Source organism: Lutjanus erythropterus, chromosome 1, assembly GCF_056507025.1.
Source record: "Lutjanus erythropterus isolate fLutEry1 chromosome 1, fLutEry1.hap2, whole genome shotgun sequence".
NCBI classification, from domain to species: domain Eukaryota; kingdom Metazoa; phylum Chordata; class Actinopteri; order Lutjaniformes; family Lutjanidae; genus Lutjanus; species Lutjanus erythropterus.
The window spans coordinates 30,429,338-30,447,583 of record NC_139317.1 but is presented as its reverse complement, the minus strand read 5'-3'; the positions used below and the strand labels follow the sequence as shown (position 1 = coordinate 30,447,583).

At 39.9% G+C, this 18,246-nt stretch overlaps 2 protein-coding genes across 2 annotated transcripts; one reads left to right on the top strand and one right to left on the bottom strand.

Annotated features, from left to right (window-relative positions):
• The first annotated feature begins 1,563 nt into the window (after window positions 1-1,563).
• On the top strand, window positions 1,564-7,476 carry nudt19 (nudix (nucleoside diphosphate linked moiety X)-type motif 19). The gene is made up of 3 exons (XM_084724678.1): window positions 1,564-2,571; window positions 3,970-4,174; window positions 6,704-7,476. Exons 1-3 carry the CDS (start codon window positions 1,786-1,788, stop codon window positions 6,916-6,918), a joined length of 1,206 nt encoding a protein of 401 aa, XP_084580804.1. The 5' UTR covers window positions 1,564-1,785; the 3' UTR covers window positions 6,919-7,476.
• Window positions 7,477-15,816: 8,340 nt separating this feature from the next.
• Window positions 15,817-17,693, bottom strand: LOC146333109 (regulator of G-protein signaling 9-binding protein). Its single transcript, XM_084719587.1, has one exon. The coding sequence runs from the start codon at window positions 17,090-17,092 to the stop codon at window positions 16,352-16,354; it is 741 nt and encodes a 246-aa protein (XP_084575713.1). The 5' UTR covers window positions 17,093-17,693; the 3' UTR covers window positions 15,817-16,351.
• Window positions 17,694-18,246: the final 553 nt, after the last annotated feature.

The following is an 18,246-nucleotide window of genomic DNA, read 5'->3' as shown; positions in this document are numbered from 1 at the left end:
TACAATCATTCAAATACTTGTAATCTGCTTGGACCAGTTCATTGCTGGCTGTATTGTATTTTGTTTTTGTTAAAAGCAACATACTGTATAGTGTAATTTATAACACAACGAACACACATTTGGTGTACCATGTTTTGTTGTTGTTGTTGTTGTTGATGACATAAACACATTTTATAAATCCTTATGAACATATAGCTGATGAATATAACAGAAGGAAAATTTCTGATTGACAGCATTTACAGCCAATATACAGGGACATGTCCAGATTTTTTTTTTTTTGACTGGGTGGTCAAGCAGGGCACAGACTTATTCTTTATTCTTTTTTTTTATTACACTGAAAAAGATCTAATTTCATAACACATTAGTCAGCATAGTTGCCAACTCCAGTAGATGGAATATCAGTCAGAGCTGACATCTTTAGGAGTTGACAAAATGTTATATTATTTTATTTCACTGTGCAGCCATTTTATTTTTTAAAGTTACTCTGAGTTCTCTTAATGCAAACAAAAATACTTGACCTGTCAAAGTTAACACATTAATAATGCGTTTAAATAAATTACTAACTTTTTTGACACATAACGCAGGTTCTGTTATAATGGCCTGACCAATTGACCCGACAATGTAAACAGGCTTGTCTGTTTAAGCAAATTGGCACAACCTAAAGAAACAGAAGCAAATGAGGAAGGAGAGGAGGGAGTGCTGATCAAGCTGCAGCGTCACCTGAAACCAGACAAACAGTTTTAAAGGAACCCTCCCTACCCTGTAGATACTACACACTAAAAACTACTGGTACCCAATACCTTGGTAAAAACTAAGAGCACGAAACAAAAAAGCTGCTCTGATCTTTCAAACTTTACAGAAAACACACTCATTCATGTCAAAGCCAGATCATAGTCTTAAAAATTCACTGGAGGAATAGAATTTATTCATTATTTTTGTTTTGGGTGGAACTGGGTATTTGAAGAACTTTGTTCTCAGTTCGGATATTTTTGGTTGATCAAACATATTCAGAATTTATTTTTACTAGATTGGGCAGGAAATTAACCGTTTGTTATAAGAGACCTGAACTATTTATCCAGAAAATGAATAGCAGAGTTTCTCAAACTCTTTTTTTCTGGGGACCCACTTTTCAAAAATGACAAAACCACCATGACCCAACTCACAATAGGCCTTATCAATAGATCTTGGGAAGAGCTAATTCCTTCATAAATGCACATTCCTAACCATTTTACTGCCATTTCAGCACCACCTTATATTATTGGCACATGTAATTTAAAACATGCAGCACACACACATCATATACTGTATAAACAAGAAACAAAATTATTTCCTCTCATCAGCAAAATACACACATTTTAAATGCTTTGAAATGGAGTACTGAAAATCTTAAATTTGCTGAATTTCTTCTATTCTTATTTGTCAAATAAAATAAAATCTCCTGTGACACACCTCTTGCCAGGATAAGAAAAGTATTTGACACTGAAACAGCTGTTGGGATATCTGGGCGCCATGATTCACCCAACATGAGGAAAACAGCCTACAATAACAAAGCCTACAATAAGAATGTGATTTTGAGGGTTACCTGTAGACTCCATCTCTACAGCTCTGATGGTCTTTCAGCCGATAGGTGGCGGTAGCAGCTCGTGACAGATGTGCTCGTGTCCCTCGTGCATTACGTTACTTCCGCCAAAACAAAAGTCCAAAGGAAGCCTGGTGTACTAGAGACTTTCGTGAATATTGAATGAAAATTAATAATAATAAAAAAAAAACGCTGGTAGTTGAAGGATGAACACCAACCTGAAGCAGTGGAGGGAGGCGGCCACTCTTATCCTAGCCGCGGGCCACAGGCTCGGAGCGGACGGTTTGTCCTCCAGGACACCGCCGAGAGCCGCCGCAGCTTCACCGCTGGACAGCAGCCACGGACGGTCACACCTGCCGCACAGGTCCTGCTTTGACTACGACGTCTTGCTGCTCAAACGGAGCGGCAAAAGCGGATTTATGCCCAATGCTTATGTGTTTCCCGGCGGCGTGGTGGACTCCTCTGACTTTTCCAGTGAGTGGCTGGACATTTTCAAGTCTTTTAGGAACTCTCCCGGTTTTGGCTTGAGGAGAATCAAACAGCCTCCAGAGACCAGACCTCCCATCTTCGCCACAGACAGACTGAAACTGGGTTCTCCTATTCCGGGGGAGGTCGCCTTCAGGATCTGCGCCCTCAGGGAGACGTTTGAGGAGTCTGGGGTGCTGCTGGTCGTGTCCAAACAGGAGGAGGAAAGTGTGTTCAAGAGAATAGAGGACAAGGGTCCCGCTGATCATGTGCTTCATAACGCCGAGCTGTGCAGCAGTGAACTGGTCAGGTGGAGGACTCTGGTGAACCAGAACCCCTCCAACTTCATCAGGATGTGCAGAGAGCTGCAGGTGTTGCCCAACATCTGGGCTTTACACGAGTGGAGCAACTGGCTGACCCCCAGAAAGAGATACGGTGAGACGAGGTTTGACACAGCTTTCTTCATCTGCTGCCTGGAGGAGACCCCGCACACTCTGCAGGATGAGAAGGAGATAGTGCGCTTTCAGGTGATGCATGAATGATGGAATATTAAAATTGAATCGATTAGCTAACTGATTAATCTATCAGAAGAAACATGTAGCCCAATTCTGATGATCAATTAATCAGGTGAGCAATTTTTCTAGTAAAAGTTCTGAACAATCTTCTTTCTAACTATCTCATGTGATAAAAAGAAAAGCTGAATATTAGAGCTAGAACTCTGTTAGGGATGCATTTTAAATATTGGGGCCAATATTGGCCTATCACATCTGTCTATACCGGTATCAGCATGCATTAGTCATAAATGTTAGATATAATCATAAATTATTAGACAGATTATGTCAAAGTATTTCGTTTGAATCCATAGACAAATGCTCTACAAAAGCTAAAGTACGTTTGAGAAGTTTTTCATGAACTTTACTGGGAAAACATTTGAAGATAGACAAAACAATGGATTGATTAATAGATTAAATAAATGGTAGATTAATCAATAATTAATATAACTTTCATTGCAGCCCTGGTAGTCATATTAATTATTGATGGAATCGAAAGTGATTTTTTTTTTTTTTAGCTTTTTTTCTGACGGGAGTTTAAATGTGGTATAAGTTAGGTGGATAAATTAGGTGTTAACAGTCATTTTGACATGAAATACTGTAGTCATGTAAACACAGGTGTTACAGTGGTATTACATACACATATTCAAGGTGCGGCTGTGGTGCGTGTTGGAAAGTGCACTAAATGGAACAGGACCTAATTAATATCTTTGGTAATAATAGTGTTTACACTACTTTGTCATATTAGTATGGCTGCTCTGAAAAAAGGTCTGTTAAAACAAATGTGCTCTTGCTAAAAGTTGCCAGTTGTCCAGTACAAAGATGATGGGTTAAGCTGAGACAACTGGTGTAATTGCTCACCCAAGAGAGTTATAGTAGTTATTTAAAAACATAATTCAGTCATAAAACGAAAACTGACAATATCACTTAAAAAAAAATACTCAATCTTTCTTCATAATTATTAAATTATACTGTATCACATGAAGCACATTAAACATTGTGTTCCTCTAATAGTCAGTAGATTGTGGCTTCATAGCGACTCAATACCGAAGTTCATAAGGTTATACTTTGGTTTACACAAACAGTTACGTGACTGGATGTGTTTTAGTATTTCTAAAGCTTGTATGTGCTTTAAAATGTCCTTTTCTGATCATTGATATAGACAGAAAGCATCTACTTTGAAAAAATGTTTAGTGACAATGAAAGCGGTAGAGGTAGAAGAATTAAATAAATCACCAACAAGTCCAGTGATCACAGTGGTTTTCACTTTGCACAGTGTTGATCATGTTTATGGATACTACACTATTTATCTTCTTCTGATTTAAAGACACACTTGCACAGCTTTTAAACACTACCTGTCTCTGTGTGATTCAGTGGTCCACACCCTCAGAGGTCCTGCAGAGCTACCAGGCGCAGGAGTTGTGGATCGCCCCTCCACAGTTCTATGAGCTCAGCCGTATGTGCCGCATCCCTCTGCTGAATGACCTCCACAACTTCTCCAGCCAGCGTGCCACGGAGGGCTGCGAACAGTGGATGCCTGTTGTCATAAAAGACGAACACTACATATCAGTGCTGCCAGGTGCTCATTGTTGTTTTGTTCCATTAAGTAAATCTCTATATTTAGTGAAACTAATACGATGAATGAATGTAAAGTGATATTCTATATTTTTCTTATTGTTGACAAGATGCCTGAAAAGACAAAAGCCAGCAATGAATTGATCCTCCTAACACATTGTTTGTGCAGTCAAAGCCTGACACAACATTATTCCTCTGTGCCACAGAGCTCTGGGTGACATGTCAGCTTATTTTAGTTAACATGGGCATTGTAGTTTATTTCGAGTCCATCCTACATATTGCATCCTCATTTCGTAAATACTGACTAGTGTACCAAATCAGCTGCTGAAAATAGTCCCCAACAAATGCAGATCAGTAAGAAGGAATAGGCTGAGAGCCACAGACAGGATGAGGACATTGAAAAGCATTGAGAAAGTTACCAAAGTATTGTTGTTTTTGTTTTTTCATGGAATTTGTTGAAAGTAATAAAATACATATCTTCAACCTCATTTTGTAAGAGTTAGCTATGGTGAAAATCAGGGTTAAGGTAGCTTAGTGGTAGTGACTGGATTATATCTGCTGTTTTACGAGAACAGACTAAACTGACATTTGTCATTATCAAATATGCAAGTTTTAAGAGGCAGATTGAGACTCTCAACAACACCAACTCTTTACTGATGTTTAATGCAGGGGAGAAGAGCTTGTACACTGTTGCATGCTGCTGACCTCACGAAAAATGTAACAGCCACCTCACTCACGATTAAAACTGTTTTTTATAAGAGTAGTGTGGCTCCCTGTCCAAGAGGCAGGGCAGTGCGTGTATGGAGTAAGTGGACGAGTGACAGCGGGTGATAGGAGTGACAGTGAATGCAGCAGATCAGAGAAAGGGACCTGCAGCTAGCAGAGCGTGGTCAGCTTTAGCAGTAAACACGATGCATTAGTAGAGTTCTCAGGTTAAAAGGCTGCATCTTCTCAAGACCAAATGGAGCTCTCGTGTTGCTTTCCAATTGCGGGTAAAAGTGAAGGGGGTTAACCTCAAAGTGAGCATCAGCAGCAACACATGGGAGTTTCACTTGGTTGCAGCCTTTATTTTTCAACAACTGTAATTTCACTGCTCATTTACTGCTACAGACGACCACTTGCTGCTAGCTGCAGACCAGTTTGTCTTCTCTGCTGCATTTACTGTTTACCACGTTCTGAACAGACACATTACAAACACTAACAAAATGTAATATTTGCCTTTGGGAGCACAAACAGCATATCTGCTGAACTAATGAGTAGTTTGGTAAGTTTACTGTTTGCAAACTAGCAGGCATTATGGGAAATGTAGGCGGTCAGCAGAACACATAGCAAAGTACTCATAACAGCTGAGCAGACGATTATGCAGAACTAAGTTGCTGACCAGCTCATGAGATAGATTGTTGGAAAGCTAATACACAATGACCACATGATTTCCTGACTATTTTCAACATTAGCAAGCTCGCTAGTCAGCTATAGTGTGTCAGTGCTGTCATTAACGTAGCAGAAGAAAATGTAAGTAACACAGGCTTCCTTAGATCCACTCACATCTGTTAAAGTTATTCCATTATGCTGTTAATACAAATGCCACGCTTCTTGTGTCTGTTTTAAAAAAAGGTCCTCTAGTGTTTCAGTGGACAGCACTCCTTCATTTCTTAACAAGGGTTTTATTGTTAAACATGAGCAGGAACATGCTGTGGTACACTTAGCTGCAACTCTACTCTAATTCATGGGCTGTAAGTATGTTTCACTCCAGAGCGACTCAGTTATATGTAACACCCAGTGTAAAATTCTGTGTTATGGGTTCAGTCTGATATTTGGCTTAATATTAAACTGGTGAAAACTACCCCAAAGCTATTATTTAGCTGTAGCTGCAATTCTTGCTGATTTTGCAGAAAAAAGCTGTTTTTACAGCTGAAATGGCATCTGTTGCCTTCATCAATCAGTCAATCAATCAAACTTTATTTAGATAGCACTTTTCATGCAAACAGAGTGAAACACAAAGTACTTCATACAATAAAAACAATAAAACACACACACACACACACACACACACACATACACACACACACACACACACACACACACACACAAAGCAAAGACTGTAATGGTAAAGACTAAAATAAGAATAGCACTCAAAAATAAAGAGAACTGAGGAAACGCTATCATAAGTGAGGAAACACCAGAGGCAGGATAAAAACTCAAAATAGAAAACAATTTTCAAAATCAATTAATAAATACATACATAATAAGTTTAAAAAAGATAAAATTAATAAGTAACAAAATAGAAGAATATGCCAGCTAGAAAACAGATTAATCAAAGTAAACAAATAGATAAATAAACAATAATAAATACACAATAAATAAAGAGATAAAGTTCAATTAAAAGCCAGGCTAAAAAGGTAGGTATTGCTTCTGTTAACCGTGCTTCTCATTTTCTTGGTAATGTGGATAATGTTAGTGATGAAACTGTAACATGCATGCCTATAATAGATTAACCATCCCTGTCTGTTGTTTCCTTGTGGTCTCCTTACAGGTGACAAACTTTACCCGTTGAACACTTCAGGAGAGGCTGAGGAGGATATGAGTACAGACCCTGAGCTGAAGGATCCTCAAAATTCTGGACTTCACCGCGCTTTGATCTCAGATCCGTACACTGTAACTCTACAGGTCAACATAAAGCCCAAGTACAATCATCTGCTCCCTGTTGTGGGGCCAGCCATCCCACAGGACTCAAACAGTCACCTGTGACTTGTCCTACCTGCTGTACAAGCCCCGAAACTCCTCCGCGTCTGTTAACATCAGCTGGGCCTTTTTCACAGCAGACATTTTGACTTGTCATAGTAGGAAAAGTGCAGGTGTTACTGATATTATTAAGGGGGAAACAGACAACTTTTCAGCTGCCTAGGGTTTTTAAGTGATATTATTTGAAGTGATATTGTTGTACTATGGCAAAGACAACAGGTGTTGTGTTGAAATCTGTTTCCCCATCAATATGTGTTCTCCTTTATTTTACTCTGCTACACCTAAACATAATCTTCCCCTCAGCTGCTGAGGACATCGCCATGGGAAACACTATCTGGCAGGGGAACAGCCCTTGACACAACACGGGATTGCTTTCCATTTCCTAATAGCCTAGCTCCATCAAGACATGATCCTTGCACAAACCATCAAAATTGTGCGAACATTAGTTACTTTTTGGAGCAGTTTTTAGGTGCAGCACAGCTTTTTAGCTGTGATGTATTCCTCCATTTTTGACCCTGTGGCTCTCCGTCTCCACACAGGTTAGCACTGTCAAGACATCTTTGTTATTGATCAAGAGCGAGTTTGCATGTCAAAATTCACCAAGGGTAAACTCTATATGGACCATTTAAGTGAATTAATTTCGCCTACTTGAGAGGATCCCTTGATCATAGTGATTCCATTGGAAGTAAAGGGACAGTTCACCCCAAAATCAAAAAGTACATATTTTAATTTAAACTAATTTTTGGTGTGATTAGCCACGTTTTGGAGGTTTGGTAATAGAGAGAGAAACTACAGGAAAAAACTAGAAAGAAAGTAGTTTGTGCATTAAACTACTACCAGCAAGGTCTGTGGATTATCTTAAGTAACAGGGTCATAATTTCTGTCAAGAAACATGCTGTTGGATTTTTCAAATGTCATTTTTTTGGCACTTTGAGCACCAAAAGTGCAATCCAGTTCTGTTATATTCAAGAGAAAGCAGACATCTCTATAGCCAATAGCTCCAAAACTCAGCAACTCACATCAACTGTTCAGATGGATAAATAATAATAATAATATTAATAATAATAAATTAATTTGTATAGCACTTTTCATACAAAAATAATTGCAGCACAAAGTACTTTACAATCATAGAAAAGAGAATAAAGATTTTTAAATTTTTAATTTTTTTTTAAATCCTGGTGCGTCTAAGCCTCAAGGAATGACAATGTGACGGTGAGCCAGTATGTACAATACTTTTATTTTAGTGTTTACGGCTTTGCTTTTCCTTCTGTAATATGTCAAACTGTCTTCAGTGGAAAGGGCTCATTGTGTCCTTGTCAATGACAAGTCTGAATGTTTTCTTGAGGGAAACCCAGGACCTAACCTGACTGTAACAGTGACAGTTAAGGTTTGTTAATGAGTTATGGTTATTTTTTCCTTCAGTTGGACTCTTATGTCCTAGTCATTATCAGCTCTACAACTATAGTAGACCACCATCTTCCTCACTTGTTTTTTATGTAATACATTTATAATTAACAAATTTGAAGCGATTGTTAATGGCCTTACTTTCTAGGATTTACTAATTTCTTTTTGTGTGATGAGACTTGGAGTGGCTCAGGCAGAATTTGCTTCAGTGTAAGCTGCTGGGCTTTGTTTGATTAACGGTGCTAAAATATTTATTACAACAAATTTGACATTTAAATGTGAATTTCTTATAATTGTTTCAAAGGTGTTGTCAATCATGCCATGAAATATTAAGAAATGCATTTTCATGGAATAAATAAGAAATAAATAGTTTTCCTCAAGAACGTTCTGGCTTTACATTGTCTTTACATTTTAGGTTGCTCCACACTAAAGAAAACAATTTAACAATTTAAGGACAATTTAAGGCTACTGCAGAAACATGGTGGTGAAACATGGCAGTGTTCATATAAGAGGACCCACACCCTCTAGATATTAACAGCTTATTTTAAGGTGACAAAAACACAACAATTACATTTTCAGGTGATCTTAAGGTCACTAATGAGAACATGCGTAAAAATGTTTTATTCCATTTCTGGCGTATTCTGCCAAAAAATCCCTGTAAGTCTTACACACTGGACCTTTAAGTAACCATTTTATTTGGATCGAATTTAGCTTGTAACCATAGTGACAGGCTGACTACCACATATATCACAGGGATTTAGAGACAACACCTGCAGCTCATACATGCATGTTTGTGTGTGTGTGTGTGTGTGTTCCCTCTCAGTAGGAGTGCACGTCAGTGGTGGAGAAACTGCAGGGCTTCTACCTTTCCTCCTTTGGGTGCCTTCCTTGCTCGCAGCAGTGTCCTTCATGGCAAACTGATCACGCATGACAAATAAGCTCTGTCAAATGGTTTGTTGCCTGTGTCTGACATTTATGAATTAATTCATTATTGAACAGATCAATTAATTCATTATTAATTTGATCTTTTTACTGATGCTGTCTCAAACTGCTGATTTGTGCTTTTGATAATTTGTGAGCACATAGTGAAAGCAGGCAGAATAACTATTGGGTACTACACACATGCATGCCCTAATAAGGCAGTTTATGTAAAGTAAATATGTCTACACAGCCTTCAATCTGACCCTATATAATTCAGTAGCATGCATAAATAAGTATCTCTCTTTTGGTCTCCAGGCTTCTATGTACTTTAATAAAACAATCTAGGTGACACAATAAACAGTGCTGAACTGTTAAAATAATTTGTTACTATAAACTGAAGGTTGGGTTTAGGTTTTTAGTCAACAAAACGCTGCTGGAGTTCAAAAGGAAAACAGTGTCGCAGAATCCCCCAAATGTGGTCCTCAAAAATGGTGACGGGTTTTCAAATGTCAAATCAGTGGCAAAAAAGAACATAAAGTTCTGCAAAGCTGTTTTCCTGTGAAACCCCATCAGTGTTTTCTGGGCTAAAAACTAAATTTGACCTTCAGTCTGCACTTGGGTGAGTAGATAATAACTGAATTTTCATTTTTGGGTGTACTATCCCTTTAAAAATGCACATAAACATACTGTATATACATTTGTATATAAATCCCTGTCAGTGATCACCCTCTTATTGTACTGTTTGGGATGTTTGTGGGCGTCAACCTTTGGGCAGTGGTGTTTAACCCCCAGCCAATAACAGAGTGCAAGTTGTGAGGCTGGCACTCAATAAAAATGTAGCAACCAGGTTACATTGCTGTCTCCATCTCTCCCCGCTCCGTCTGTGTCATGGATGTATAGAGAGCTGCAAACACACACACACACACAAACACACACACACACACACACAAACTGCTGTAGAACAATGAGAAAATAATCTTTTATTTCTCTGATTCACTGCTTTCTTCTCGTTAACACCACTCCCTCTCTTCGTTCACTCTCTAGCTCTCTCAGGGGACAACTCTGAATGGGGTGTTTACAAAACAGCAACTGTCAAATGCATAGTGTAGCTTTTAAAACTTGTGAAATATATATGTTTTTTCATTAATATTTTATTTTGACACAGAAATAAGTGCACTCAAATGTGACAGATGACTGGACTGCTGAGATTAGCAAAATTAGCAGGAACAGCTGAATCTGGAAGAAGAGTTGAATAATAAGGAGTTATTAAATCTATTGATTTTGGATTTGTTTTTGGATTTAAGTCTCTACATCAAAAAAATCTTTGTTTTATAATGTTGTTTCCTGTTTTGGTCAGGTAGAGTACCCTTAAAGGAATAGTTTGGATTATGTGAAGAGGGGCATTTGCCTATTGTCAGTGGTGGTTACCATGCCCCCACAGTAGGGGTACCATGTAGGAAGCTAAGCTTTGTACTGCTGTGGACAGGGTCAGCAGCAAAACTGATTTTACCTAAAAAAAAGAAGGGCCCATCTAAAAAAAAATTATATCAGATTTAGAGTACAGTATATTTCGAATATTTTCACTGCTTTACCTTGCCATCAGTCTTTTGCAATGGGAAATTGTCATTATATAAGTCAAATATTACTCTCTCAAACCAGCTAGATTCCATTGGCAAAAACAGTCATTTTACCTCACAGAAGTCAGGAGTTTCTGATCTTCTGCTGCCTCAATCGTCAATTCTGTTAATGTGTGACTTAGTGTTTTAACAGGGTAGTTCAGATTCACTATCACTATTTGCCATTGGAACAAAGAAAAAGTAAAGTGATGAAAATATTCTAAATATACCTTGCACTTAAACTGATAATATTTTTGTTTTTTAGCTGAGCTTTTTTTTTAAAGTGGTTAAAATATATTTTACTGCTGACCCCATCAACAGCAGTTCATTGCTTAGCTTCTGTGCTGGTGCTCCACTCTGCTTCTCCAAACTGGGATTTTGTTGACTGCCATCTACTGCAGGTATCACACTGACTATCAATACAATCCCACTTCAAATAATCCAAACTATCCCTTTAAGTCACTGTGACCTGATTGAAGCATTTTATTCGTCTTCTTCAATCATGAGGCACACGAGGACCTGTCAGCACCATCAAGTCAATCTGATTTTCATCTTTTTTGACACGTTTCATCTGCCAGCATGGGGGAGGACGCTAAGGTTTCATCCCCCTTCTGTCCTCACACCACACATCTCCTTCTGCTTCAGAGTGTTGTGTGTGTGGGATGGCGGTGGCAGAAAGGGGGTGAGCTGAAATAACACTGCTCAACCTTCTGTGCTGTTTGCGTTGGAGAGTCCGTTGAGGGTTTCTATGGCAACTCACAGCCTTGGAAACCCACCATCTTCGTCCAGATGAGGTGATGCAGTGGTCTGTCTCTGCCAAGTGAGTAGCTTGCCTCTCTGTGAACCAATCTGTATAGTTTATTTGTTTCCAAGCGACGGGAGTGAAGCAAATAAATGGCTCTGTCATGCATAAGTTCAAATAAAACACCTCCAAACTGCTGCAGAGAAAAGTCGATTTACTCACCTGTAAAGGGTAGATTGTTATACCTAATGAAGCACATACTCTAAAACTTTGATGCTGGGGCTATTTTGAGAAGCATCTTGCATAACAGAGAGCACAACAAAATCATTTTAACATGCCTGAAAGTTGCATCAAAAGTAGGCATTTGCATGAACATTTTCTCCTCCAAATTTTAAAGTGTAGCATTTCCAGAGGCTTTAGCTCGTCCACTGTTTAAATCCCCTCCCTTTCCTCCCCATGTTTAATTAATCACCTTTATATTTTTGGATCTCCAGATGACAATGTAAGTCTGTCGTGAATTTCAAGAGGCTCATGACTCACTGTTAGCAGAGCTTAGAGCCTCTATGAGATGACAACAAGGATAAACAAGATGTCAGAAAGCCTGCTGTGAATCGGGTGTGAGTGGAGCATGCCAGTGATTTTCATGCATCCAAGTCCTGCCAAAAAATACTCTCGGCTCACTGGCCTCAGTGCTTTTAGGAGTGGAGTTATCTTGAATTTCAGCTCTTTTTTTCATGTTCTATTAATGTTTCTCCACAGGTTTCTAACCTCGAGAGGCTGAGAAGACACAGACAGCCTGGAATAAGAAATAAAAGTGGAAACAGAAAAAGGCCCTTAAGTTGTCTGCCAAATAAACATTTAATGTCCCAAATGATTTCTATCTTAAAGTATCTTACTCTTGCCAATTTTTTTAATTTAAGAAAATTTTTAATTTTGTTCCATGCAAATCCATTACTCCCATGAGGAATCAGGCCTCTGCTTAGAAGATGAGGATGGCTGTAATTAAATTTGATCCTTTGAGATTATTACAGCCTGCAACTAAGGCTGGATGGTCTTTAAATGCCAGGGGTCTATTTGCCATCTGCAGTTATTGGAGAATCTCCTTAAGGATGAGGGAGGTGGTCTGTGGGGTCAGTTTAGAGCTCATTTGATTTGTAACTGTTGAGCTGCAGGCAATTATAACACTTTTCAGACTTTTCATTGAATTTGTAAAACGATGATGACAAGGAAGATGTTTTCCATCACGAAGATGTATTTATCCTGAGAGCACCACCATTAGTGACAAACTAGCTAATGTCATAGGATCTTTGTTAAACAGAATTCTTACAGTAACACCTCAGCCTGGATAATTACCTCTCACACCTTTAATTTAAGTACTTTACACCCTTTTGATTTACTGTCTATAGCTTTTAATCTCACTTTCACATTTTTACCTGAATGTCTATATAATATCTTTTCTGTCTATACCTGTTTTTTAAAGGTCCTGTGTGTAAGATTTATAGTGGTTTATTGGCAGAATATGGCACAAAATTATATATAATATTCATAACTATGTTCTCATTAGTATATAATTACCTGAAATTAAGAATTGTTGATGTTTCCATGTGGCAGTCCTCTTCTACAGTGGTCACCATGTTGCACCACCATGTTTTTACAGCAGCCCAGAAGTTACAAAACAAACACTGGCTCTGCATAATTTTCATGGCCACTGTAGAGTTTCCTGCGCAATTTGAAAGGAAGACATGCACATGAGGTTTTTGCAATCTGCAAGCTTAGTGCTAGATGCCACTAAATCCTATATGCTGGTCCTTTAATTCAGTGCCTAACAAAGAGCTTGTGAACAGTTCTGCTTTCCTTGCAATAATGTATCATCAACTAAATTATTTGCCATAAATCTAGGGAATGTTATAGTTACATTTATTTAATGATGGATTTATTAAATTCTGGTTTTGAAAATTCAGATTAAAGCTATATATTACAACCTGTTAGACCCACAGAGAGGTGCGTTTAAAATAAATTATGAAAACAGTTTGTTGAACTTTGAACATCCACAATAATTTTGATTCAAATAATTCCCATAATGTTGTATGTATGAGCTTCACTGTCTTCAGTGAATTTTAATTAAACTTCTCTAATATGCTTTTAAAGAAAGGGAAACATGAACTTCCATCACAGAGCATTGTGTAAGTTCTTCATACTTAATGAAATCAGGTTAAATAGCACATGTAATCAGACTAACATCTCTCTGCTAAGGTTTTTGTCAGCCAGTCTCTTCAACAGCATCCGATAGGATTATTGACTTCTGATCTGACCCCAAAATGTTCTGTATCAAATCTTGTAAAGAGATCATGCATGGCTCAGGATAACTGTGTCCCACCACCTAACCCCCATAAACCCCAGCCACCTATATAGAGGCTTTGGCTTTGTGACATCTGTCAGCCTTCGGTTCACCTACAGCCCGTACGGTTCCAGAAATACCTTCAAAGACTCTTACAACTAAAACCATTAGGGAGTTAAAGCATCTGTTTCCATTTTAAACCCAATACTATTTTAACACCAAGGTGGTGACGTGATAGATAATAATCCTCTGCTCCTCTGTGTGCATCTGAGGCATGTATGTCAAGGTTTGCAGTGCTTATAAACTGAACTCATCTAAAACCATTACCTTCAACTTAACACAATGGAAATCTGGCATTCAATTCTTGCACTGGACCTATTTCTGCAAACTACAGACATGTTTTCGAGTGTGTTTCAAAATTTTATTATAATAAATATACTTATGTATGTACATTATCTGACGCAGCAGTCTGTATGTACAAACCTCTCTATTCACATAATGCAATGTATACATTCAACACTGTTTGCAAGAAAAACCCTGAAAAGGAACATGAACAGGCTTACAGTGAACGGGTGCGCTATTGTTAAAAGACTGTGGACAGTCTCTTTAGGTCCCAAGGCTTTCATGAAGCACATTGTGATTTAATGCAATGAAGTTAAGATGCAGGCCTACTACAATCTGGCTGTATAAATTTGTATAATGCATTAAAACTGTGCTAAAAGGAGTGTGGAACAGTGCAGGTTTGATCACATCCAACCTGTGTGAGGTGAGGAGCTAAACTGTGACACTGGCTCTATTAGTTTCCATTCAACATCTCTGACTATACACTCTTAGAAATAAAGGTTCTAAAAGGGTTCTTCATGAAGGGCTGAAGTTCTACCCAAAACTATCTGTTTCTGAATAACCCTTTTTTGAAGAATTGGTTCATCAAGGGTTCTTTGTAAGACTTAAGATTCCATTAATAATCCTTTTGATCCAATGCGCCCTTTTGGATGAAATAGTTCTACAAGGATTGTTTAAAGCATGTTTTCTCAATTTAAACAAAGGTAACTTTGATGGATGAACATACGATATATGGGATTCATATGTTGAATGCAATAGGTTCTTCATAGAACCATCTGATGAGAAGAGTTTTATGAGTAAAACCCTTATAGAATATAAACCCTTCAAATACAAAAGGGTTCTTGGTAGAACTCCCTGGGTGAGTTATACATGAAACCCTTGTAATAGAAAAGGGTTCTTGGTGGAACACTTAGAAGTTGGAAAGGTTCTGGATGGAACACAGAGAGAGGGTTCTGGGTAGAACCATTACATCATAGAAGGGTTCTCTGTAGCACCTCTCATAACCTACTAACACAAAGATGTCGCAGGAATGTTGTAGCAACATAACTTTTGCAACATGTGACGTTGTAATAACCTACCAAGTGCGATTCCAGAGAGCTGTTGCAAGCACATTATTTTAAATGTTGCTAGTATGTTGTGACATTTTAGCAACGTTGCAGCAACATCACTATATAAAGTACAGGAAACATCATGCAGAGGACACTGACCAAACGTTGCAAAAATACCATAGAATACCTGTCACATTGTAATGTTTCAGCAACACAGCAGCAACATAACTAATGCTGTAACTGTAATGTTGCAGTAACGTTGTTACAGTGTAACAAATGATATGTCGAAACTGCAACATTGCAGGAACATACACTGTTTGCAGGGCAGGGGATCTGGCTGGAACCTTTCACAGATGGTTCTAAGTATAATCCTTTATGATGGGTTCTGAGTAGAACCCTCTGAAAAGGATTACAAGTGAAACCTTAATAAAAGGTTCTGGAAGAAACCAAAAAGAGTTCTCTTGTGGGGACAAGCTGAAGAACCCTATCTGGTTCTAGTTAGCACTTTTATTTCTTAGAGTGTAGATGTTCCCATGCTGCTTGAACACATCTGACTTTGCTGGACTGGAAGTCATAAACTGAAAGCATCAATCAGCAGAACATCAAGGGGGGAATACTTAACAGTAGGCTACATTTATGCTTGAGCTTTTCCACTAATCCACTTGGATTACGTGTTGTTTGTATCATCCTGATGGCCAGACACTGTCACGTAATTTTATGACTTTTTTTTCCCCCCTTCTCCTCCAAAAATACCACGACCTCTTGGCCTCTCAAAATATTCAAATTGTGCCATTCTCGTCCACTCTCTGGCCTACATTGTTCTACATTTACCTAGTGCAACTCTCTCAACGCCACCGAATACATTCACAAATCCGAGAAAGATTAATTACTTCGTGTGTCCCTCATGCCCACAAACGCAGCTCTTTCTCTCGCTCTTGTGGAGCTGCTGCGGGCTCTGCACTGGTGGCGCGCCTGTGGGCAGCCGCGCGGAGTGTCCAACATCGGGGTGGGCTGCTGGTCAGACAGTTCAGGACATGTTGATGACCAAATATCCCAGAACCACAGCGACCACGATGATGACAAAGAAGACGAGCACCGCGCAGATGGAGGCGAAGCCAGCATCCCTGCCGCCTCCTCCATCCTCCTCTTTGGGCTCCTCTTCGCAGATGGAAATGACACCCACGGAGGAATTTCCCACACTCATGTTGGACTTGAGCTCGGCGCCCGCCTCTTGCTTCGCCTCCACGGCCCAAGGAGCCACTTGCACCTTCATCTCCATCTCCTCCATCATCTGGCTCACCTGGGAGATCTCGGACTGCAGGTCCCGCAGGTCGGCCGTGTCGATGTTGCTGTCCGCCTCGTACTTCATGTTCTGCACGCTCATGGCGCGGGCCGCCACGGTGGTGGTGCTGCCCGTCATCCCCGTCTGGATGAGGTGTCTCGTCGGCACCTTGAGGGGGAAATCCTGCCCTATCTCCAGGGACCTTTTCATGTCCACCTCCAGGAGATCCATGCTGCTCGAGAACAGCACCCATAGGCGCTCGTATTCGACGCGGTCCTCCTTGCTGATGGTCTTGTCTTTGAGCAGAGAGGTCAGTTTAGTCCTGTTGGCCACGGCTAGCTCCTGCGCCTTTTTGCGGGTCCTCTTCAGCTCCTCTCGCAGGTTCTGCGAGTCTGAGGTGCTCCCCAGGGCGATGACCAGGTGCCTGTAGCAGGCGGTCACTTTGTTTAAAGCGTCCAGCATTGTTTTGCACTCGTCTTTCCCCATGACAGCTGCTTAAAAACAAAGAATCGGTCTATAAATGTATATATATGAAAAAGAATCTTGGAAAGAAAAGGCGAGCTGTTGGTGACCGACCGTCCTGTAGTTTAGTTTCCACAGGAGCACACCCCCAGCTCTACAAATCCCCTCAACGCACTAGTCAGAGCAAATTCCTCTCTATCCATGCTCCTTCCTGTCTGCAAGCAGCCACAGAGAGCGGCTTAGAAATTAATGCGTCCGTAAATGGCTTTAGTGCTACCTTTGCTCTTCCCCACTCGAGCTCAAACAGCGCCGGAGCGCCTCTCCTCTCCTGCAGGGCGCGGATGCTGACTGGATGTGGAACAATCCAACCTCCCTTTTTTTATGAGATTGAGCTCCACATTCAGCTACAGGTGTCATCTGCCGAGAGATCACGGCGCTTTTGTTCCTATCTGCAGCTTCAAAATAAGTCCGTTTATGTTCAGAGATGACGCGTAGATATGAAGATGGAGATCTACGAGAGAGTTAAAAACAGAAAACTGCATCCACGCGTCCACAACAGGGAGCCGAAGGAGCCATTGTGTTTGGGTTTGTTAATCTGCTGGAGGGGGAGCTGTCCACTTCAGCACCCAATCGATGATGTTTAAATACCAGTGAGCGCCTTCTCTGGTCACATGTGTGCAGAAGCAGGGAAACAAAGCAGCTCCGGTCCCATTGGTTTGCTCACAGGCGTCTGGTTCAAACGCGTCCTGTCATTGGCTGATCTGTCCTGATGTGGGCAGGGCCGTGATGTCCATCAGCGGGGGGGGGGTGTCGAATCACAAAGCACTCACCTATCTGCCACTATCAGCCATTTGTCATCAGCATCCCTGCACATGATGTCAGCCAGATAAGAGAAGAGATGGCTGATGATTGACAAGATATTCAGTATCATTCACGGTTATCCTTGCATTTAAAAGCAGTACTGCAAGAACAAAGGTACACACCTTTCCAGGTGACACCCAGCATTTGAATGTGTATCACAGTTAGACTGAGTTACACCAACAAAGATTAATTTAATCTAAGATTAGTTTTAATCTGAGATGAGCAAAACCAGGTTTAAAATGAGTAAATCCAGAGCAGAGTGCTGCACAATTAAAAACTAATCTCTGTTTAGTAAATTAAATTTTATTTATGCTAAC

Coding starts and splice junctions, on each gene's coding strand:
- nudt19 (XM_084724678.1), top strand. CDS start 1,786: ATGAACACCAACCTGAAGCAGTGGAGGGAGGCGGCCACTCTTATCCTA. Junction 2,572..3,969: donor AGGAGATAGTGCGCTTTCAG/GTGATGCATGAA, acceptor TGTGTGATTCAG/TGGTCCACACCCTCAGAGGT. Junction 4,175..6,703: donor CTACATATCAGTGCTGCCAG/GTGCTCATTGTT, acceptor GTCTCCTTACAG/GTGACAAACTTTACCCGTTG.
- LOC146333109 (XM_084719587.1), bottom strand. CDS start 17,092: ATGGGGAAAGACGAGTGCAAAACAATGCTGGACGCTTTAAACAAAGTG.